Source organism: Ipomoea nil, unplaced genomic scaffold (genome assembly GCF_001879475.1).
Source record: "Ipomoea nil cultivar Tokyo-kokei standard unplaced genomic scaffold, Asagao_1.1 scaffold2957, whole genome shotgun sequence".
Taxonomy (NCBI): domain Eukaryota; kingdom Viridiplantae; phylum Streptophyta; class Magnoliopsida; order Solanales; family Convolvulaceae; genus Ipomoea; species Ipomoea nil.
The window spans coordinates 2134144-2150029 of record NW_017619385.1 but is presented as its reverse complement, the minus strand read 5'-3'; the positions used below and the strand labels follow the sequence as shown (position 1 = coordinate 2150029).

At 36.4% G+C, this 15886-nt stretch overlaps 2 protein-coding genes across 2 annotated transcripts; both read left to right on the top strand.

The window, feature by feature from the left end:
• The first annotated feature begins 2583 nt into the window (after positions 1-2583).
• On the top strand, positions 2584-4300 carry LOC109162710 (protein FAR1-RELATED SEQUENCE 5-like). The gene is made up of 3 exons (XM_019311395.1): positions 2584-2644; positions 2946-3074; positions 3636-4300. The coding sequence occupies exons 1-3, from the start codon at positions 2584-2586 to the stop codon at positions 4298-4300; spliced, it is 855 nt and encodes a 284-aa protein (XP_019166940.1).
• A 1084-nt stretch (positions 4301-5384) lies between these two features.
• On the top strand, positions 5385-6098 carry LOC109162709 (protein FAR-RED IMPAIRED RESPONSE 1-like). The gene has a single exon (XM_019311394.1). The coding sequence runs from the start codon at positions 5385-5387 to the stop codon at positions 6096-6098; it is 714 nt and encodes a 237-aa protein (XP_019166939.1).
• Positions 6099-15886: the final 9788 nt, after the last annotated feature.

Genomic DNA, 15886 nt, shown 5'->3' with positions numbered 1-15886 from the left:
AATGGACAAATAAAAGTTGACATTGGTGTTTTATAAGAGAAGACCTTGAACGTGGAGGCTACTAGTAATAAGGTCAACGGCATGGTTAATTAGCAAAATTTTGGTGATTTAATTAGCTTGTTTTGATGTGCCAGAAAGAAAAAAAATGTTTGTTAGATCTTTATACTTTCTTCTAAGGAAAATATATTACATGTATTATTGAAATTTGAGGGTTTATACTTTTAACATAGTCCATATTGAGTAGGTAGGGAAAAAAAAAGTAGAAAAATCAAATTTACTTAAAAGAAGTGTAGGTAAATTAATGAAATATAAATATTTAGTTTACCCATGAATTCTAATAGTAAATCAATAAAATTTATGATCATTATCATTCTTCCAAAGGTCCCTCTATGGGCTAGACCGGTGCTCACTGCGCACAAGGAGCCCCCCCTCACTTTGAAAGGTTGCTCGCTGATGAGACTCAATCCCTGGTCATTCTTCCAAAGTTTCACCTCTATGACCAATTGAGCTACCCATGTGGGCTCATTATCATTATCATTATTATTAGGCTTGGTATGTAGTGTTGTGTGATTGTGATTGTGATTGTGATTGGATGAAAATGTCAAATAGTTGGTAATGCTATGCTTATCCCCGCAATATTCTCACTTTCAAAAATGAGTCTACTTTCACATCACCCAATTTTGCAATTCATTTACTATTCATACTACATCTCTGCAAATTCAATTAACTTTTAAAAGTGGACCCCAATATCACAACAATTTAAAACATTAACTCAAAACTATAAAAATAAATAAATAAATAAATAAATAAAAGTACTACATGGTAGCCTTTGATGCCATTTGGTAGCAAAGGCTGGCATCAAAGGCGGCCAAGTTTGCTGAAACAGCAAACTTGCTATCCTATGTGACAAACTAAGCAATAAAAAATAATTTTTTTAACGCCCTTACCTAGTAAATGAACCATTTCCTGGGTTGAGGTTAGCCTAAGACCGCTACAAATTTCATCTCCTCATAAAAGTGATCAAATTAGTAAGTTTAACATTTCTTGTCAAATTAGTAAGTTTAAATTTCTTGAAATAAAAGTTAGGTGATATATTGGTAAGAAGTGAAAATTTAATTGAAGATTATAGTAAAATTGTGGGTGAAAATTCACTAAGGGTGCGTTTGGAAACCCGAAAAATGACTTCCAGAAAACGTTTTTTTGAAAAATGAGTCATTTTTCAGAAAACATTTTTCTTTCCGGTGTTTGGCTACACAACGGAAAACTGTCTTTGTGTGTTTGGTTCATTTTCCAGAAAATGAGTAGGAAAATGAAAAGAATTAAATACTTCAAAATTTTAATTATTTGATACTTTTGATAAAATCCTTTTGTGAATAGCACTCTTTTGATAATATATATATATATATATATATATATATATATATATATATATATATATATATATATTACTACTGTCAAAGCGGGCCGCCCCGCCCCACCGCAGGCCTAATTTATGGCGAATTTTTACGCGTCGGCCCACCAGGTAAGATTCATGCAACCCTAACCCGTCCTGCGGGCCGGCCGACATTTTCTTTAAGCTTTTGTCTTTGTTGAATTCAAAGTTCAGAAAAAAAAAAAAAAACCAAAAAAAGTAAAGTCTACAAATACTAACATTGTAAATTTGCAATCCAACTTTATAGTCTAACAAAAATTAATATTAATTCAAAGTTCAAGAAAATAAGTAAAATCTAAAAATAATATTAATTTTTTCGTATTCAAAAATTAATTAAAGTTATATATAAATAAATAAATAAATAATTAATTAATTAATTATATATATATAAATATATAAATATATATATATATATATATATATATATATATATATATATATATATAATGTTACACAGCAAGACAGCTGTGTAAGTGTTACATATGTTAATAACATATGTTATAGTGTAACATATGTATATTTAGTATATATATATTTTTGCGCATGCCGTGGGTTGGTCCACGGGCTGCAAGTCAATTTCGTCCCATCCCGTTAGACTAGCATTTTTGCATGTCTATTTTTCTATGACCTTAACCCGTCCCACCGTGGGGTGGAGGCGGGCAAACTCGTAGGTTTTGGCCCACTTTGACCAGGTAAATTTGCGGGTTTTCGCCCACTTTGACAGTACTATATATATATATATATATATATATATATATATAACATTTTAAATAATATAACTTTTTTAAAAATTGTTAAATATGATTAAATTAATATTATTTGTAGGCTTTACGTTTTTATTTTTTGAAGTTTGAATTCAAAAAAAAAAAATTGCGAGTCGGCCGCGGGGCCCGCCAACCTACATGGGGCGGGCTTTAGGTGCATGTACCCTAGCTTGCGGGTCGCAAATTATGCCGTGGAAACGTGTTCACCATGCTTGGTGAACACGCTTCCAAACGACGTCGTTTTTGGTGTCTCTTAAAAAATAAATAAATAAATAAATTGTTCTATTAACGGCGTTAGCACCGAGTTTGAAGGCAGTTCTGATTTGGCAGTTTCACAATTCTTTGCGGTTGATTCGATTCGACATTCGCGATTCTTTCCTATTCGCGATGGAGGAGACTGCGGTTCGAGGAGAAGATTCGATCGGTGATTTGATTTCTGTGATTCCAAGTTCGTTCGATTTTATGCGTTTGATTTCGTTTGATTTATGAGATTTAGCATGTTGAAGATTTAGTTTGTTTTTATTGGTATTTGTTCAGTATCTATGCAGTTTGAATGTTCATAATATCGCAATTGTGTATTAGTACCGTGTTTCTGTTATGAATTTTTACAATATGAGATTATGTATTTTCTGTTACGCAATTATGAATTTTGATACTCTGTTCATGCATGTGGTATGAATGTTCATAATGTAACATTACTATGTTCATAACATATTAACTGGTATGTTACACTGTTTGCATATACTCAGTGAATGAAGATTTTGTTGGTGATTCAATAAGCACTGATAAAGCAGAGTTAAACATTGACATTGCTGGCCCGTCTTCAAGTCCATGTTCTTTTATTAGCTTGTGTATCATGAATGTGGTTTCTGGTAGTTGTAAGTACTGATTCATGGTGATTATATGCAATTTGAATATCAGTAATGTTGTGATTGGTATTAATACTTAGTTTCTGTTATGAATTCACAGTTTTGAGGTTATGAATTTTCTGTTATGTTATTATGAATTTTCTATATGATATTATGAATTTTATGTTATGAGATTATGAATTTTATGCTATGAGTATATGAATTATGTGTATCTGCTATTGATGGACAATATGTTCTTCTTATGTAGAGCATGACTGGATTTATTCGGCATTCCCCGTCCCCCCTCTACTTAAATGAAGAATATATTTCCATCAAACTTATTTCTGTTATGATATTATTTACTATCTATGCGGCTTTGAATGTCCATAATGTCACAACTAATATTCATACTCTGTCTCTGTTATGAACTTTCTGATATGATATTATGAATTTTATTCTATGTGATTATGAATTTTCTCATATGAGATTATGAATTTTCTATTGTAGCATATTATATTCATTATAGGTGAACTGCACATTCATATTTTAGTAGTTGGTATAGGTGTGGTTATATTTTTGTTGCAATTGCAGTTGATGAAGACTTGGTTGGTGTTGTAGTAAGCAATGGTGATGAAGCTTTTGAGTTATATAATGGATATGCATACAGAGTTAGTTTTAGTGTGAGGAAAGGCCAACAACGTTATAAGGCATCTACTAAGTCAATTCAGATGAAGAGGTTCTTCTGTGCTAAGGCTGGGTACAAGGAGAAACCAAATAGTGGTGTTAAGCTTTATTTAAAAATTGATATAAGGAATGGTTGTGGTGCACTTGTTCAGTTTGGTGTGGGGGGTGATGAGATGTGGACAGTTATAAAACATGTGAAAGAGCACAATCATGAGTTATGTTCATTTGGCAAGAGTCATCTGCTCCGTTCGCATAGAAGAGTGGGAAATAATCATCTTGAATATTTAAAAGATATGAAGAATAGTGGTGTTGCATTGGCGGATGGTATGAGGTTTTTGAAACGTCAGTCAGGGGGTTCTCCATTGGTTGGCTTTACCAACCGCGATGCTTACAATTTGATGACTTCTGAGAGTTTGAAGTGTTTGGATGGAACTGATTCCAATTCTTTGATTGAAATATTCAAGAGGAGGCAATCTAATGAGGTTGATTTCTTTTTTGATTTTGAAGTTGATTTGGATGGAAGATTGTGTAGTTTTTTTTTGGAGAGATGGTCAAATGAGAAGGGATTATGAGGTGTTTGGTGATTTGTTAGTGCACGATACAACATATCGCACTAACAAATATGATATGATTTGTGGTCCTTTTGTAGGGATGAACCATCATTGCATGAATGTAATGTTTGGATGTGGGTTTTTGATGAATGAGAGGATAGAGTCATTTGCGTGGTTGTTTAGAGCGTTTTTAAGATCCATGGATGGCAAGTGTCCACAAACTATCATGACAGATCAATGTTCAGCTATGGCTGCTGGCATTTCTATGGTGTTTCCTACATCACGTCACCGTCTTTGCATATGGCATATTGGTGAGAATTCGAAGAAGCATATCAAGGCATTAAGGAATCATAAGGATTTTCTGGATATGTTCAATTGTGTGTTGAAATACACCGAGACTGAAGCTGAGTTTGAAGTTTATCGGACAAGGTATGTTATTATTTACTTTGTTCAGTACCATATTTTGGTATTTTTAGTCATTTATTCCGTGTATTCAACAGGGGATAAAAATTTTGAATTTACATTATACAATTCTGAATTTTCTGTTATGTCATTATGTATTTTCTGTTACATGATTATGAACTTTCTAATATGAGATTATGAATTCACAGTTATACAATTCTGAATTTTCTGTTATGTCATTATGTATTTTCTGTTATATGATTATGAACTTTCTAATATGAGATTATGAATTTTCAGAATAATCTTAGTAAACATGTGTTTTAACTTTACAAAATATAAGTGTCATAAGAATACCTGGCTAGAGAAGCTTTATGACTGTAGGGAGAAGTAGTGTCCAGCATTCAACAAGGATTATTTCTCCGGGGGTACTTTATCTTCTCAAAGGAGTGAAACTACAAATCATTCAATTTCTAGAAGGTTGTCCAAGACTGCGGGTTTATGTGATTTTTATTCATCCTTTGTGAGTGTTATTTCTGAATGGAGAAGTAAGGAAAATGGTGAGGATTTCCGGTGTTCTCAAGGAGTACCTGCCATGATGATGGATCATGTGAAACTCCTTTCACATGCTAGAGAGGTTTATACGATTGAGATATATTTTTTGTTCGAGGAACAATTTATGAAAGGTAGCTCTTGTTATCAAGAAATGGTGGTGAATGATGGATGTAAGTGCAAGTATCACGTGTGGCGACCAGACATAGACATCATAAGGCATGAAGTAACTTTTAAGCCAATCAATTTGGATATATGTTGTAGTTGCAAGCTGTTTTCAGAATTGGGAATACTTTGCTGCCATTGCTTACGTATACTTCATGTGCACTGTGTTTCTAGTATTCCCAATAAATACATTCTAAAAAGATGGACTAAAAAGGTTGTTGAGGGTAGAAATGTGGACATTGCATCCGTGTTTTATAATGGTGGTGTCCCTTCTTCAATTTGGGCTGTTGAGATTAGTATGAAATTTCAAAGGCTTATTGTTTGTAGTCAAGATAACAATGTTGCTAGACAATTCTGTGATGAAGCTGTTGAGAATGCAAGGAAAAACATTGAAGCTGAGATTGGGGATGTGAATATTGAGGAGGGTGCTGTGTCTTCGTCAAGTGGTATTGTCCAAGACCCTTCAAGCCGGAGGAGTAAAGGTGTGGGAAATAAAAGGAGTAGTAGTGTTATTGAGAAGAAGTACAATGCAACAAGGGGGAGAAAGAGTGCTGCAAACAAGCTTGCTTCAATTACAAAGGGTCCTGTTCAATCATTGGTCTTGGAAAATATTTCAGAGATTGCTCGTGATGGATATCTCGTACATCCAAGCTCTGGGGGTTCACAATTTGTTCATTTTAATAAGAATGTAGATATAGATTGAGATTGTGTTAATAGAACTTCATATGTTTAGCAGTCATGGCCGTATTTTAAGTTTTTGTGGCCCTGTTCTGGTAAATAAATGTGGCCCTACCAAAATAACAATTTTTAAAACCAATACATGCAAGTTTCGAACCATTGACCTCAAGTTAAAATACAATAAATACACATTCTTACCATCACTTCATGGAACCTTTTTAATTCAATTGAAAAATTTTAATTTTTATTTATAAACTAGCTAGGTAAAAATTAAATATTGGACATTTAAAATTTGGGGCCCCTCTAAAATAGGGGGCCCTGTGCGGTAGCCTAGCTTGCACAGCCTAAAATTCGGCCCTGTTAGCAGTGATGTGATGAATACTATGCAAAATATTTAGATTTGAACTATATAGTTGCAATATGTTTGATGTGTACATCTGCAATTTTGCATTATATGTGTCAGATTATAAATTTTCATTTATGTGATTATGGATTTTCCTTTATGTCATTATGAATTTTTTCCTTTATGTCATTATGAACTTACAGTATGTACTTATGAATTTTATGATATTTAGATTGTGAATTATATGTGTCAGATTATGAATTTTCCTTTATGAGTTTATGAATTTTCCTTTATGTGATTATGAATTTTCCTCTATGTGATTATGAATTTACAGTATGTACTTATGAATTTTATGCTATTTAGATTATGAGAATTATGTGTCAGATTATGAATTTTCCTTTATTTGATTATGAATGTTCCTTTATGTGATTATGAATTTTCCTTTTTGTCATTATGAATGTTCCTTTAATGTTATGTAATAATGAATTTACAGTTATAATTGACAACTATACATTCATAATCTCATAATAGAAAGTTCATAATTGCATAACAGAAAATTCATAATATGGTAGTTGAAAATTCATAAATCAATATGATCCATATGTAACCTGAATTAAGAGTAATAGATTTTATATTCACAGGTGCAAAATATCTGTGCACATTACAAAATGAGAGATTCTTAATCTAGGGTACCAACAGTCAAAATTTCAAAATGAAGTATTGAAAAAATTAATGCTTCATGTTCACAACATTTTCAAACACCAAAAACAGTATAGTTTCATTTCTTCTTTGAGAGCTCCTTTCCTGCCTTCATAACCCGTGATCTTTCAGTGTTCCTACCACATGTGATAATGTTTGACGCATATTTAGCTCTTAGTTCCCAAATGAAGTCAGCCTTAAAAAAAACATTAAAATAATCAGTTTAATGGGATGTTAAAAAACAAAAAAAAAGTAAATCTAAGTTGAAATTAATATATGTTATACTCTTACATTTACACGGGTGTTTCTCCTGAACCCACTATTCCAATCTTGAACATCCCCCTTGTACGATTCCATGTGTCGCATGACATATATGCCACAGTCAATGACATTGTCAAGCTCCTTCCAGTGAAGGGCCAAGTGTGATACAGGAAGCTTTTGTATCTTGGATAGTAGAGGTGATTTCTCTGCAGTCAAGTACTCCTTTAGAGCAGTCATCTGGACAAAAATCAAACTAGTGTCATAATGATTCATAGGAAATGTGTAACAAATGATTAGAAGTTCAAGTTTAATGTTAAGTTACCAGTAGATTGGGGAAATCTTGATATTTGTCAATTTTTGTAACACCAGGAAGCAGGGTCTTGTTGTCTATGATTTCAACACTTTTTGTGATGGTGTTAATGCACATAATAAAGTAGTGTCCGTGTCGAAGCACGGGGAAAAATATCTAATGTCAAAAGAAGAAGAAGTTAGAATAGAGAAGAAAAATGTCATTACTAAATAAAAGTTGAAAGTGGGTAATTATAAATTACCAGATCAGCATCATTGATGTCAAGATTTCCAAATTTGGAAATTTCATATTGTAACCGCTCGTTGAAATTTTCCTTCCGCTTTTGAAGCGGAAGATCCTTCATCCACTGTTCAGTCGGGTCAAATTGTAGCTAAGAGGAAAAAAATACGTATTAATGATAAGTTGTGCAATATGTAATTAGTTACAAATTGTAAAATTTTCTGGTCTAAACTTACATGTACCAACGTGCTAAAATATATGCATTTTGGCTTCCCCAATGCACGTTTTGTGTTGAGGAATGTAAGCCTCAACGCCCATACATCAATGAAGGTGTTAAAAATTTCACCGCTGCTTAGTGTGGAAATCTCTCCGTGTCATAGAGAATTCATCAAAGCTAAATAGAGTTTCACTACAACACCAAAAAAGTTAGATAAATAAGTAAATAAATTAATACATGTTTATAAATGTTAAATATTCATGGAAATAAAAGTTTATTAAATAGTCATATTCAAACATACTCGATTGGATGATTTGCAGAAGCATCCATGAAGGCATAGTTTGATACAACCTTCTCTGTGGCACTAGCATTATGGACAAATGGTGCATTCTTTGTCCAAAAAGGTGATATCAAATTTAGCGGGATGTTTTTGTACTTTCGGATTGGTCTCTTTCGGACAGTGACATCTTCAACATCTGATTCGCTCTCCAGAAAATTCATATCAGAAAATTCATAATTGGATAACTGTAAATTCATAATGGCATAACAGAAAATACATAATTGCATAACAGAAAATTCATAATCTCAAAACTGTAATTTCATAAACTCAGAATAGAAAATTCATAATCTCATAGAAGAAAATTCATAATATAATATCAGAAAGTTAATAAGAGAAACATAGTATCAATAACAGGCATGACATTATGGACATTCAAAGCTGCATAGATAGTGAATAATATCATAACAGAAATAAGTTTGATGGAAATATATTATTTATTTAAGTAGAGGGGGGATGGGGAATGCCGAATAAATCCAGTCATGCTCTACATAATAAGAATATATTGTCCATCAATAACAGTTGCACATAATTCATAAACTCATAGCATAAAATTCATAATCCCATAACATAAAATTCATAATCTCATATAGAAAATTCATAATAACATAACAGAAAATTCATAACCTCAAAACTGTGAATTCATAATATCATATAAGAACATTCATAATTCATAATGACATAACATAAAATTCACAATTTCGTAACTTCATTAGTTTACCTATCAATATCATCAAGGTTAGCAGCAAGTGTAACAGCAGGTGTAGCAGCAGCAGCATCACCAGGGAGATCTTTGGGGAATGGCACCCTAATCAATGGAGTTATTTCTTGGGGTTCAGATGATGAAGCATCAGGGATAGCAGTAGGGGTAGCAGCATGTGTAACAGCAGGTGTAGTAGCAGGGGTAGCAGTAAGGGTAGCAGCATGTGTAACAGCAGGTGTAGCAGCATCAGCAGCACCAGGAGCATCTTTCACAATGTCTTGAACGAGGGTATCCAATTGCTGTTCATCCAACGTGCTTTGCTCTTGTGGTTCTTCAACCAATGGTGCCGGGGTATAAGAAATTCCCAAATCAAATGATGGAGGTTCAAACTCCATTTGCTTGGTGGTCTTTTGAAAAGCTTCAACCAAAGCATCAACGGCATTTGTGAAAGACTCCTGGCCGAAGAAGATGTCATCAAGTTGAGAGGAGGTTGGGGTTGGTGGTCTGTCTATCGTACTTGCCACGGTGATCATGGTAGAAATTCCAGAAAAGGCGGTCTTCATAACATCCACAGGGGCATTTTGTTTGCCAACTTCAGCCATTGCCTCTCCAAACTCCAAGACATCAGCAGTAAGCCGCCGTAGCACTTGTGTGACTCTATCAACACTGGATGGCGGCACAGAGACTCTTGGGACCGTCTGATGAGCATCAGGAACAGCAGGTTGGTTTGAAGTAGAAGCAATAGCATCAGGAGCATCAGGAGCAGTAGGCTTTGCAACACGCGGGATAACTTTCCCTTTACCATATCCACCCGACCTTCTTTCTGCAGAAACTCTTTGTCTTACATGCTTTTTTATCCATGCAGTTATGCTTGGATATGTTCTCTCAACTCTCATCCCTTTGAATTGGACCCGATCAAAGTAGAATAGCTACAATTTTCAAGAAAAAGGGAAAAAAAGTTATAATCATAATTCTATAACTGTAAATTCATAATCTCCTAACACAAAATTTATAATCAAATAACAGAAAATTCATAATACCATAGTAGAAAATTCATAATCCATATGAACAGTATATTTATAATATCATAACTGAAAATTCATAAATCTATAAATGCAAATTCATAATAGCATGATAGAAAATTCATAATCTGATAACAGAAAATTTATAATTGCTTAAATGAAAATTCATAATCTATTAACAGAAAATTCATAATCAAATAACAGAAAACTCATAATACCATAGTAGAAAATTCATAATCCATATGAACAGTATATTTATAATATCATAACTAAAAATTCATAATATCATAACTGAAAATTCATAAATCTATAAATGCAAATTCATAATAGCATGATAGAAAATTCATAATCTGATAACAGAAAATTTATAATTGCTTAACAGAAAATTCATAATCTATTAACAAAAAATGCATAATCTCATAAGCTCAGATAATCACACTAAGACAATGAATGCAATAAAGACATTTGATGTGTAACTAGAATTTACCAGTATGAATGTCAACGGTCCAGTAAAAAAGCCTTTACTTTTTTTCTTGTACTTCTCAATGGATTTGATAAGAGAGTTGTAGGTGTAGCTACACCAGTTGTATTCCTTTATTTCATCAACATTTACCAAAGAGTTGAGTATTCTATGGTTGCAGTCGCGTGTTTGAAATGCTCGCATCATGCACGAAACAGTCAAGACCATGAAGTCCCTTTTAAACTCTTCACCATAATCCCCTCTGATAACAATCACATCCCCCATTTTGGTTGTGATTGGGGAACCAATTTTAATATTCCATCGTGTCCTCCAACTTTGTAACAAAGCTCTGTACTCTGGTCTTCCTTGTTCATCATACTTTGGGCCCTCAACAACCACCTTTTCTCCCCGTGGAATGCCAAGAGTGTACTCTATGTCCTCTTCCTCAACAGTGAGCTTATCATTCTCCAATTTGAAATGTGTTTGGTAAAGCTCAAAGTTGTCAAGCAAATACTAAACTAACTGTGAATCACTTGTGCATATCTGAAGGTTCAACAGGGTTCCAAAACCAATATCACGCACAGATTGTTTTTGTTCTGGCGTTAGTTTCTGTACAAAGTTGAACATGGTCTTTCGCCCCATTCGCGTGCTGAAGTAGGCAGTAGCACTCCCTTCTGCATCATTATCTGCCTGTTCCCCTTCCCCAATGGCTGCTTTGCCCTTATGCCTATCATTTATTTGTTTTGACCTTTTTTCTCTTATTACTTCATGCTCCGCAAGCTGCTGCTGGGATGGTTCATCAGATTGCGAATCGAGTACGGCCCTTGTTGTTCTTTGTCTCTTGGCTTTTGTTTTAGATTTGACCACGGTGTTCTGTTCCTCTGCAGCTTGAGAGGGTTGTGATGCCTCTGCAGCTTGAGAACTCAAAATTGCCCTTGTTTGTGAACATGTTCTTTTACGCGTAGCAGAGTCCATTGCTTTTATTAAAAACATTAGAAAGCAATTAATTCATATACAACATATAATATAACACAAAACTGACATGAGTTTGATGGAAATATATTCTTTATTTCAGTAGAGGGGGATGGGGAATGCCGAATAAATTCAGCCATGCTCTACCGAAAAGAATATATTGTCCATCAATAACAGTCACACATAATTCATAATATCATAACATAAAATTCATAATATCACAAAGAAAATACATAACTGCAGAACAGAAAATTCATAATCTCAAAAATTGTAATTTCATAAACTCACAATAGAAAATTCATAATCTCATATGAGAAAATTCATAATCTCACACAGAAAATACATAATCTCATATCAGAAAATTCATAATATCAAAACCGTAATTTCATAAACTCACAATAGAAAATTCATAATTTCATATGAGAAAATTCATAATCTCACACAGAAAATACATATTTGCATAACATAAAATACATAATTGTTCAACAGAAAATTCATAAGAGAACAGAGTATCAATAACAGTTGTGACATTATGGACATTCAAAGCTTGCATAGATAGTGAATAAACAGCAGTAAAAACAATCTAAGAATCAATTCATAATGGTTAATCTACACATACATAATGTTACAGATATACATTCATAAGTTCATAACATTACATTCAAAACCCCATTTATAAATTTCAAAATCTGTACACAGAATACAAAAACCCTAAATTATAAACTCATCAGGTACAAAATACATGTAAGACAAGTGAAGCAACGTTGAGAATGAGCGATGGAGAGGTTGTCTCTTTTGATAACTACGGGAGGACGCGAAGTTTTGTTCAAGAAATGCGAGAATAGGGAAATGGAGCACGAGAGTAGAGGGAATGGATGTGGAACAGAGAGTTCGAGAATGATCGCAGGAAATAGCGTTTGGCATGTGCATCCCTTGGAAAATAACTTCCCAAAAAAAAAAAAAGAGGAAGTCATTTTCCCCCCAAAACATACCTATTTTCCTTTGACTAATGCATCATTTTCCATTGACCTCATTTTCCACCTTTTTGCCAAACACTGAAAACTCGGAAAACATTTTCCGGAAGTAATTTTCCATATTTTCAAACGCACCCTAAATGATATTATTTGACTATATTTTATGAATCAAAAGATATTGAGGCAAATGTGAAAAACAATGAATTGAAGTAGTAGGTGATTTTTGAAGAATTTATTAAGCTCGCTTTGAATGAGAGAATGCCTATAACCAGAAGACTATATGTTGTACCGCGTGGACATGCAAGATTATTATTTATAGCAACTCAATATTTCCAATTGTATTAGTTACAAATACCAAGGGTCTCCCCTATCTTAAATGAATGAATCTACACACTTTTTGGATCCAATTAGCATATGAGGGATACTTTATTACCTTCTATATCATTATAATATTTAGAACTGGGTCATATTTACTTCTTCTTCTTGTGTCATAGTACATAATGTTCACCGAGTTACCCGTATCTACAAGCACATGGTCGATGGACGATTACATAATTGATCTCTACTTTGATCACCAGGGCATCCCGGTGGGGGAGGGGGCCGTCTAGTAGGTCGTCTTCGGTGAAGGTGATGGGTTCCCTCCTTAGCCTCTTCTCGTGCAGGGGTTGCACAACCTCGTCTACGTAGAGGCTTATCGCCCACTTCTTCCTCTCCGCTGGCACGTCTCCCCCCTTTGGTCCCCCAAAGATGACATGAATGGCCTGCTTATTTTGGGGGTGGGGGTCGTTTAGCCCATTATCTTCCTCATCGGTATGTTGGCCGAGCTCTCTCTTGCGTGGTGCTGAGGTGGATGGCCCGGAGCCACCGCCCTTCTTCCACACATTGCTCAGACCTTGGCCCTGCCCCGACCTCTTCAAGAACTACTCGAGGTAGCCCCGCTGTGGATGCGCTCCTCTATTTGGCGCTTAAGGAGTATACACTAGTCTGTATCATAGGGTATACCTTTGGTCCCCCAAAAATGACATGAATGGCCTGCTTATTTTGGGGGTGGGGGTCGTTTAGCTCATTATCTTCCTCATCGGTATGTTGGCCGAGCTCTCTCTTGCGTGGTGCTGAGGTGGATGGCCCAGAGCCACCGCCCTTCTTCCACACATTGCTCGGACCTTGGCCCTGCCCCGGCCTCTTCAAGAACTACCCGAGGTAGCCCCGCTGTGGATGCGCTCCTCTATTTGGCGCTTAAGGAGTATACACTAGTCTGTATCATAGGGTCTACCTTTGAGGATATCTTCATGCACTCCCCCGGGTATTCCATGATCCCCTTGTCGTGCACATGGTCTAGAATGGTGTTAACGGGCTACGTCAGCAATGTGAGGAAACACAAGGGGGTCAGCCTAGGCCCCTTAGCGTGCTCGCAGTATGGCATTCCTCCTGGGGTGCTTTGTCTTTTCGACCCCTCCCCTCCTCGTCCTCCTCATTCTTCCTCCTCTCTGCCACATCCGCGTATGCAAATCATAATGCCCAGTCCATCAGTTCAATGTAAGTCTTGGGAGGGTACTGGATGAGGTCGCGGTGGAACGTGCCAGACCTTACATTTTTTTGTGAAAATTGTTATGGCTAACTTATCATCAAAATTTTCGACCCCCATCGCCTTTTTTTTCCAATTGCTAAGGATTTCAACCAGGGTCTCCGTGCTCCTCTGCTTAAGGTAACACAGGTCTGCAAACTGGTTCTTCTTTTGCATGTTGCTTGCGAAATATAACAGGAAACGTTTAGTGAGGGCGGAAAATGTGAAAATAGACCCCTCTGGTAGAGACCCGAATAAGTCTTGGGCTTGACCGTCCAAAGTCGTGAAGAAACCCCGGCACATAATGGCAGTGTTGGCCCCGATCATCAGCATGGCAGCCCAATACCTAGTGAGATGAGCCCGCGGGTCTGTCGTCACCGAGTACGCCTTGATTGTTGGAAATTGGATGTCCTTGCCGAAGAGCTATTCCATGATGGCCTTTGTGAATGGGGTGGACAACATATCTTGGGGCTCTGGGGACTTATCCCTCTCGTCAATATTCCTTTGAAGTTCATCCATCCGTCTCTAGAGCAAATCAACCTCGTCACGATGGGACATCGGGGCTCGGCTATTGGTTTCACCCCCAACAGTTCGACCCGAGAGGCATGCTTTTGTCGCGGTTGGGCTCGACGGCCTTCGTGAGAATGACTCCTCCACCGAGGGTCCGTTTGCAGTTAGCTTCGACATTAGTCTATCTTGGGCCGTTATTGCAAGTGGCCAACCGCTCCAGGGCGGACCTGGCTTGGATTGGTTGATCCCTACTTACTTCTCAATGCCTTTGTCGATCTTGGCTAGCACCACCTCCACCTCATCTGTCTGAATGTCGTGGTGAGTTAACCTCCCCCTTGGCTTGAGTCCTTAGGGCTCATGGTGGTCGGGTGGTCGGCCCAACGCACTCCTTACCCTCAAGGTGGGTGGAGTGGAGGCCGACGCCCCTTGGGAGGCCTCAGGGCCGAGTAGGAGGGGGGGGGGGGGCTTGAACACCTCCTTGGAGCCCCTCCACGAGGCAGGTTAGTGAGGTAGCGACTTATCGGATGGCGACCAACCCCTCTTGGAAGCCCAGGGCCGGAGGGGGGAGGGGGGAATCGACCCGTCGTTGCGGTTGTTGTTGAGACGATTGTGAGATCTAAACATGATCTAACTATACAGAGAATAATCTACGAGAAACTTAACTCGTAGTAGCGGAAGCGGAAGCACTCTAGATCTCTAGCCATGGTTGATATCCTGTTTGTATTGCCTCTTGAACAGTAGATCTGCAGAATAGGGTTAGCCGTTTTGTCTCATACTTGACTCAGAACCCTAGATGGTGTATTGGTATTTTCTGAGCAGTATGAGTACCATATAATGAATCATGTATCTTGTATCCCATCAATACAAGCTTTATATAGGTACATTGGTGGAATAAGACTTAAACCTAAATGTCCAGTCCAACCAATTACTTAATGGGCCTAGTCCACTTGCACTACATAAGTAAGATCCATAATATATAATATATATATTATACGGGAAAGTCTTATAGTATCCCACTTGGTGCAAGTACTAGCAAATTCTCATCAAAGAACAAAACACACGAACCATATTAATATGTCCTCTACTGAATAATTGAGTAATATCTCCTATGATCACATGCATTTTTGATTCCCCAACTTGAATCCTTTATGAACAAACCCAATGTTTATTCTTGGTACCTTAAGGGATGCTTCTCAAAATAAAATATATATGCGCAACTTAA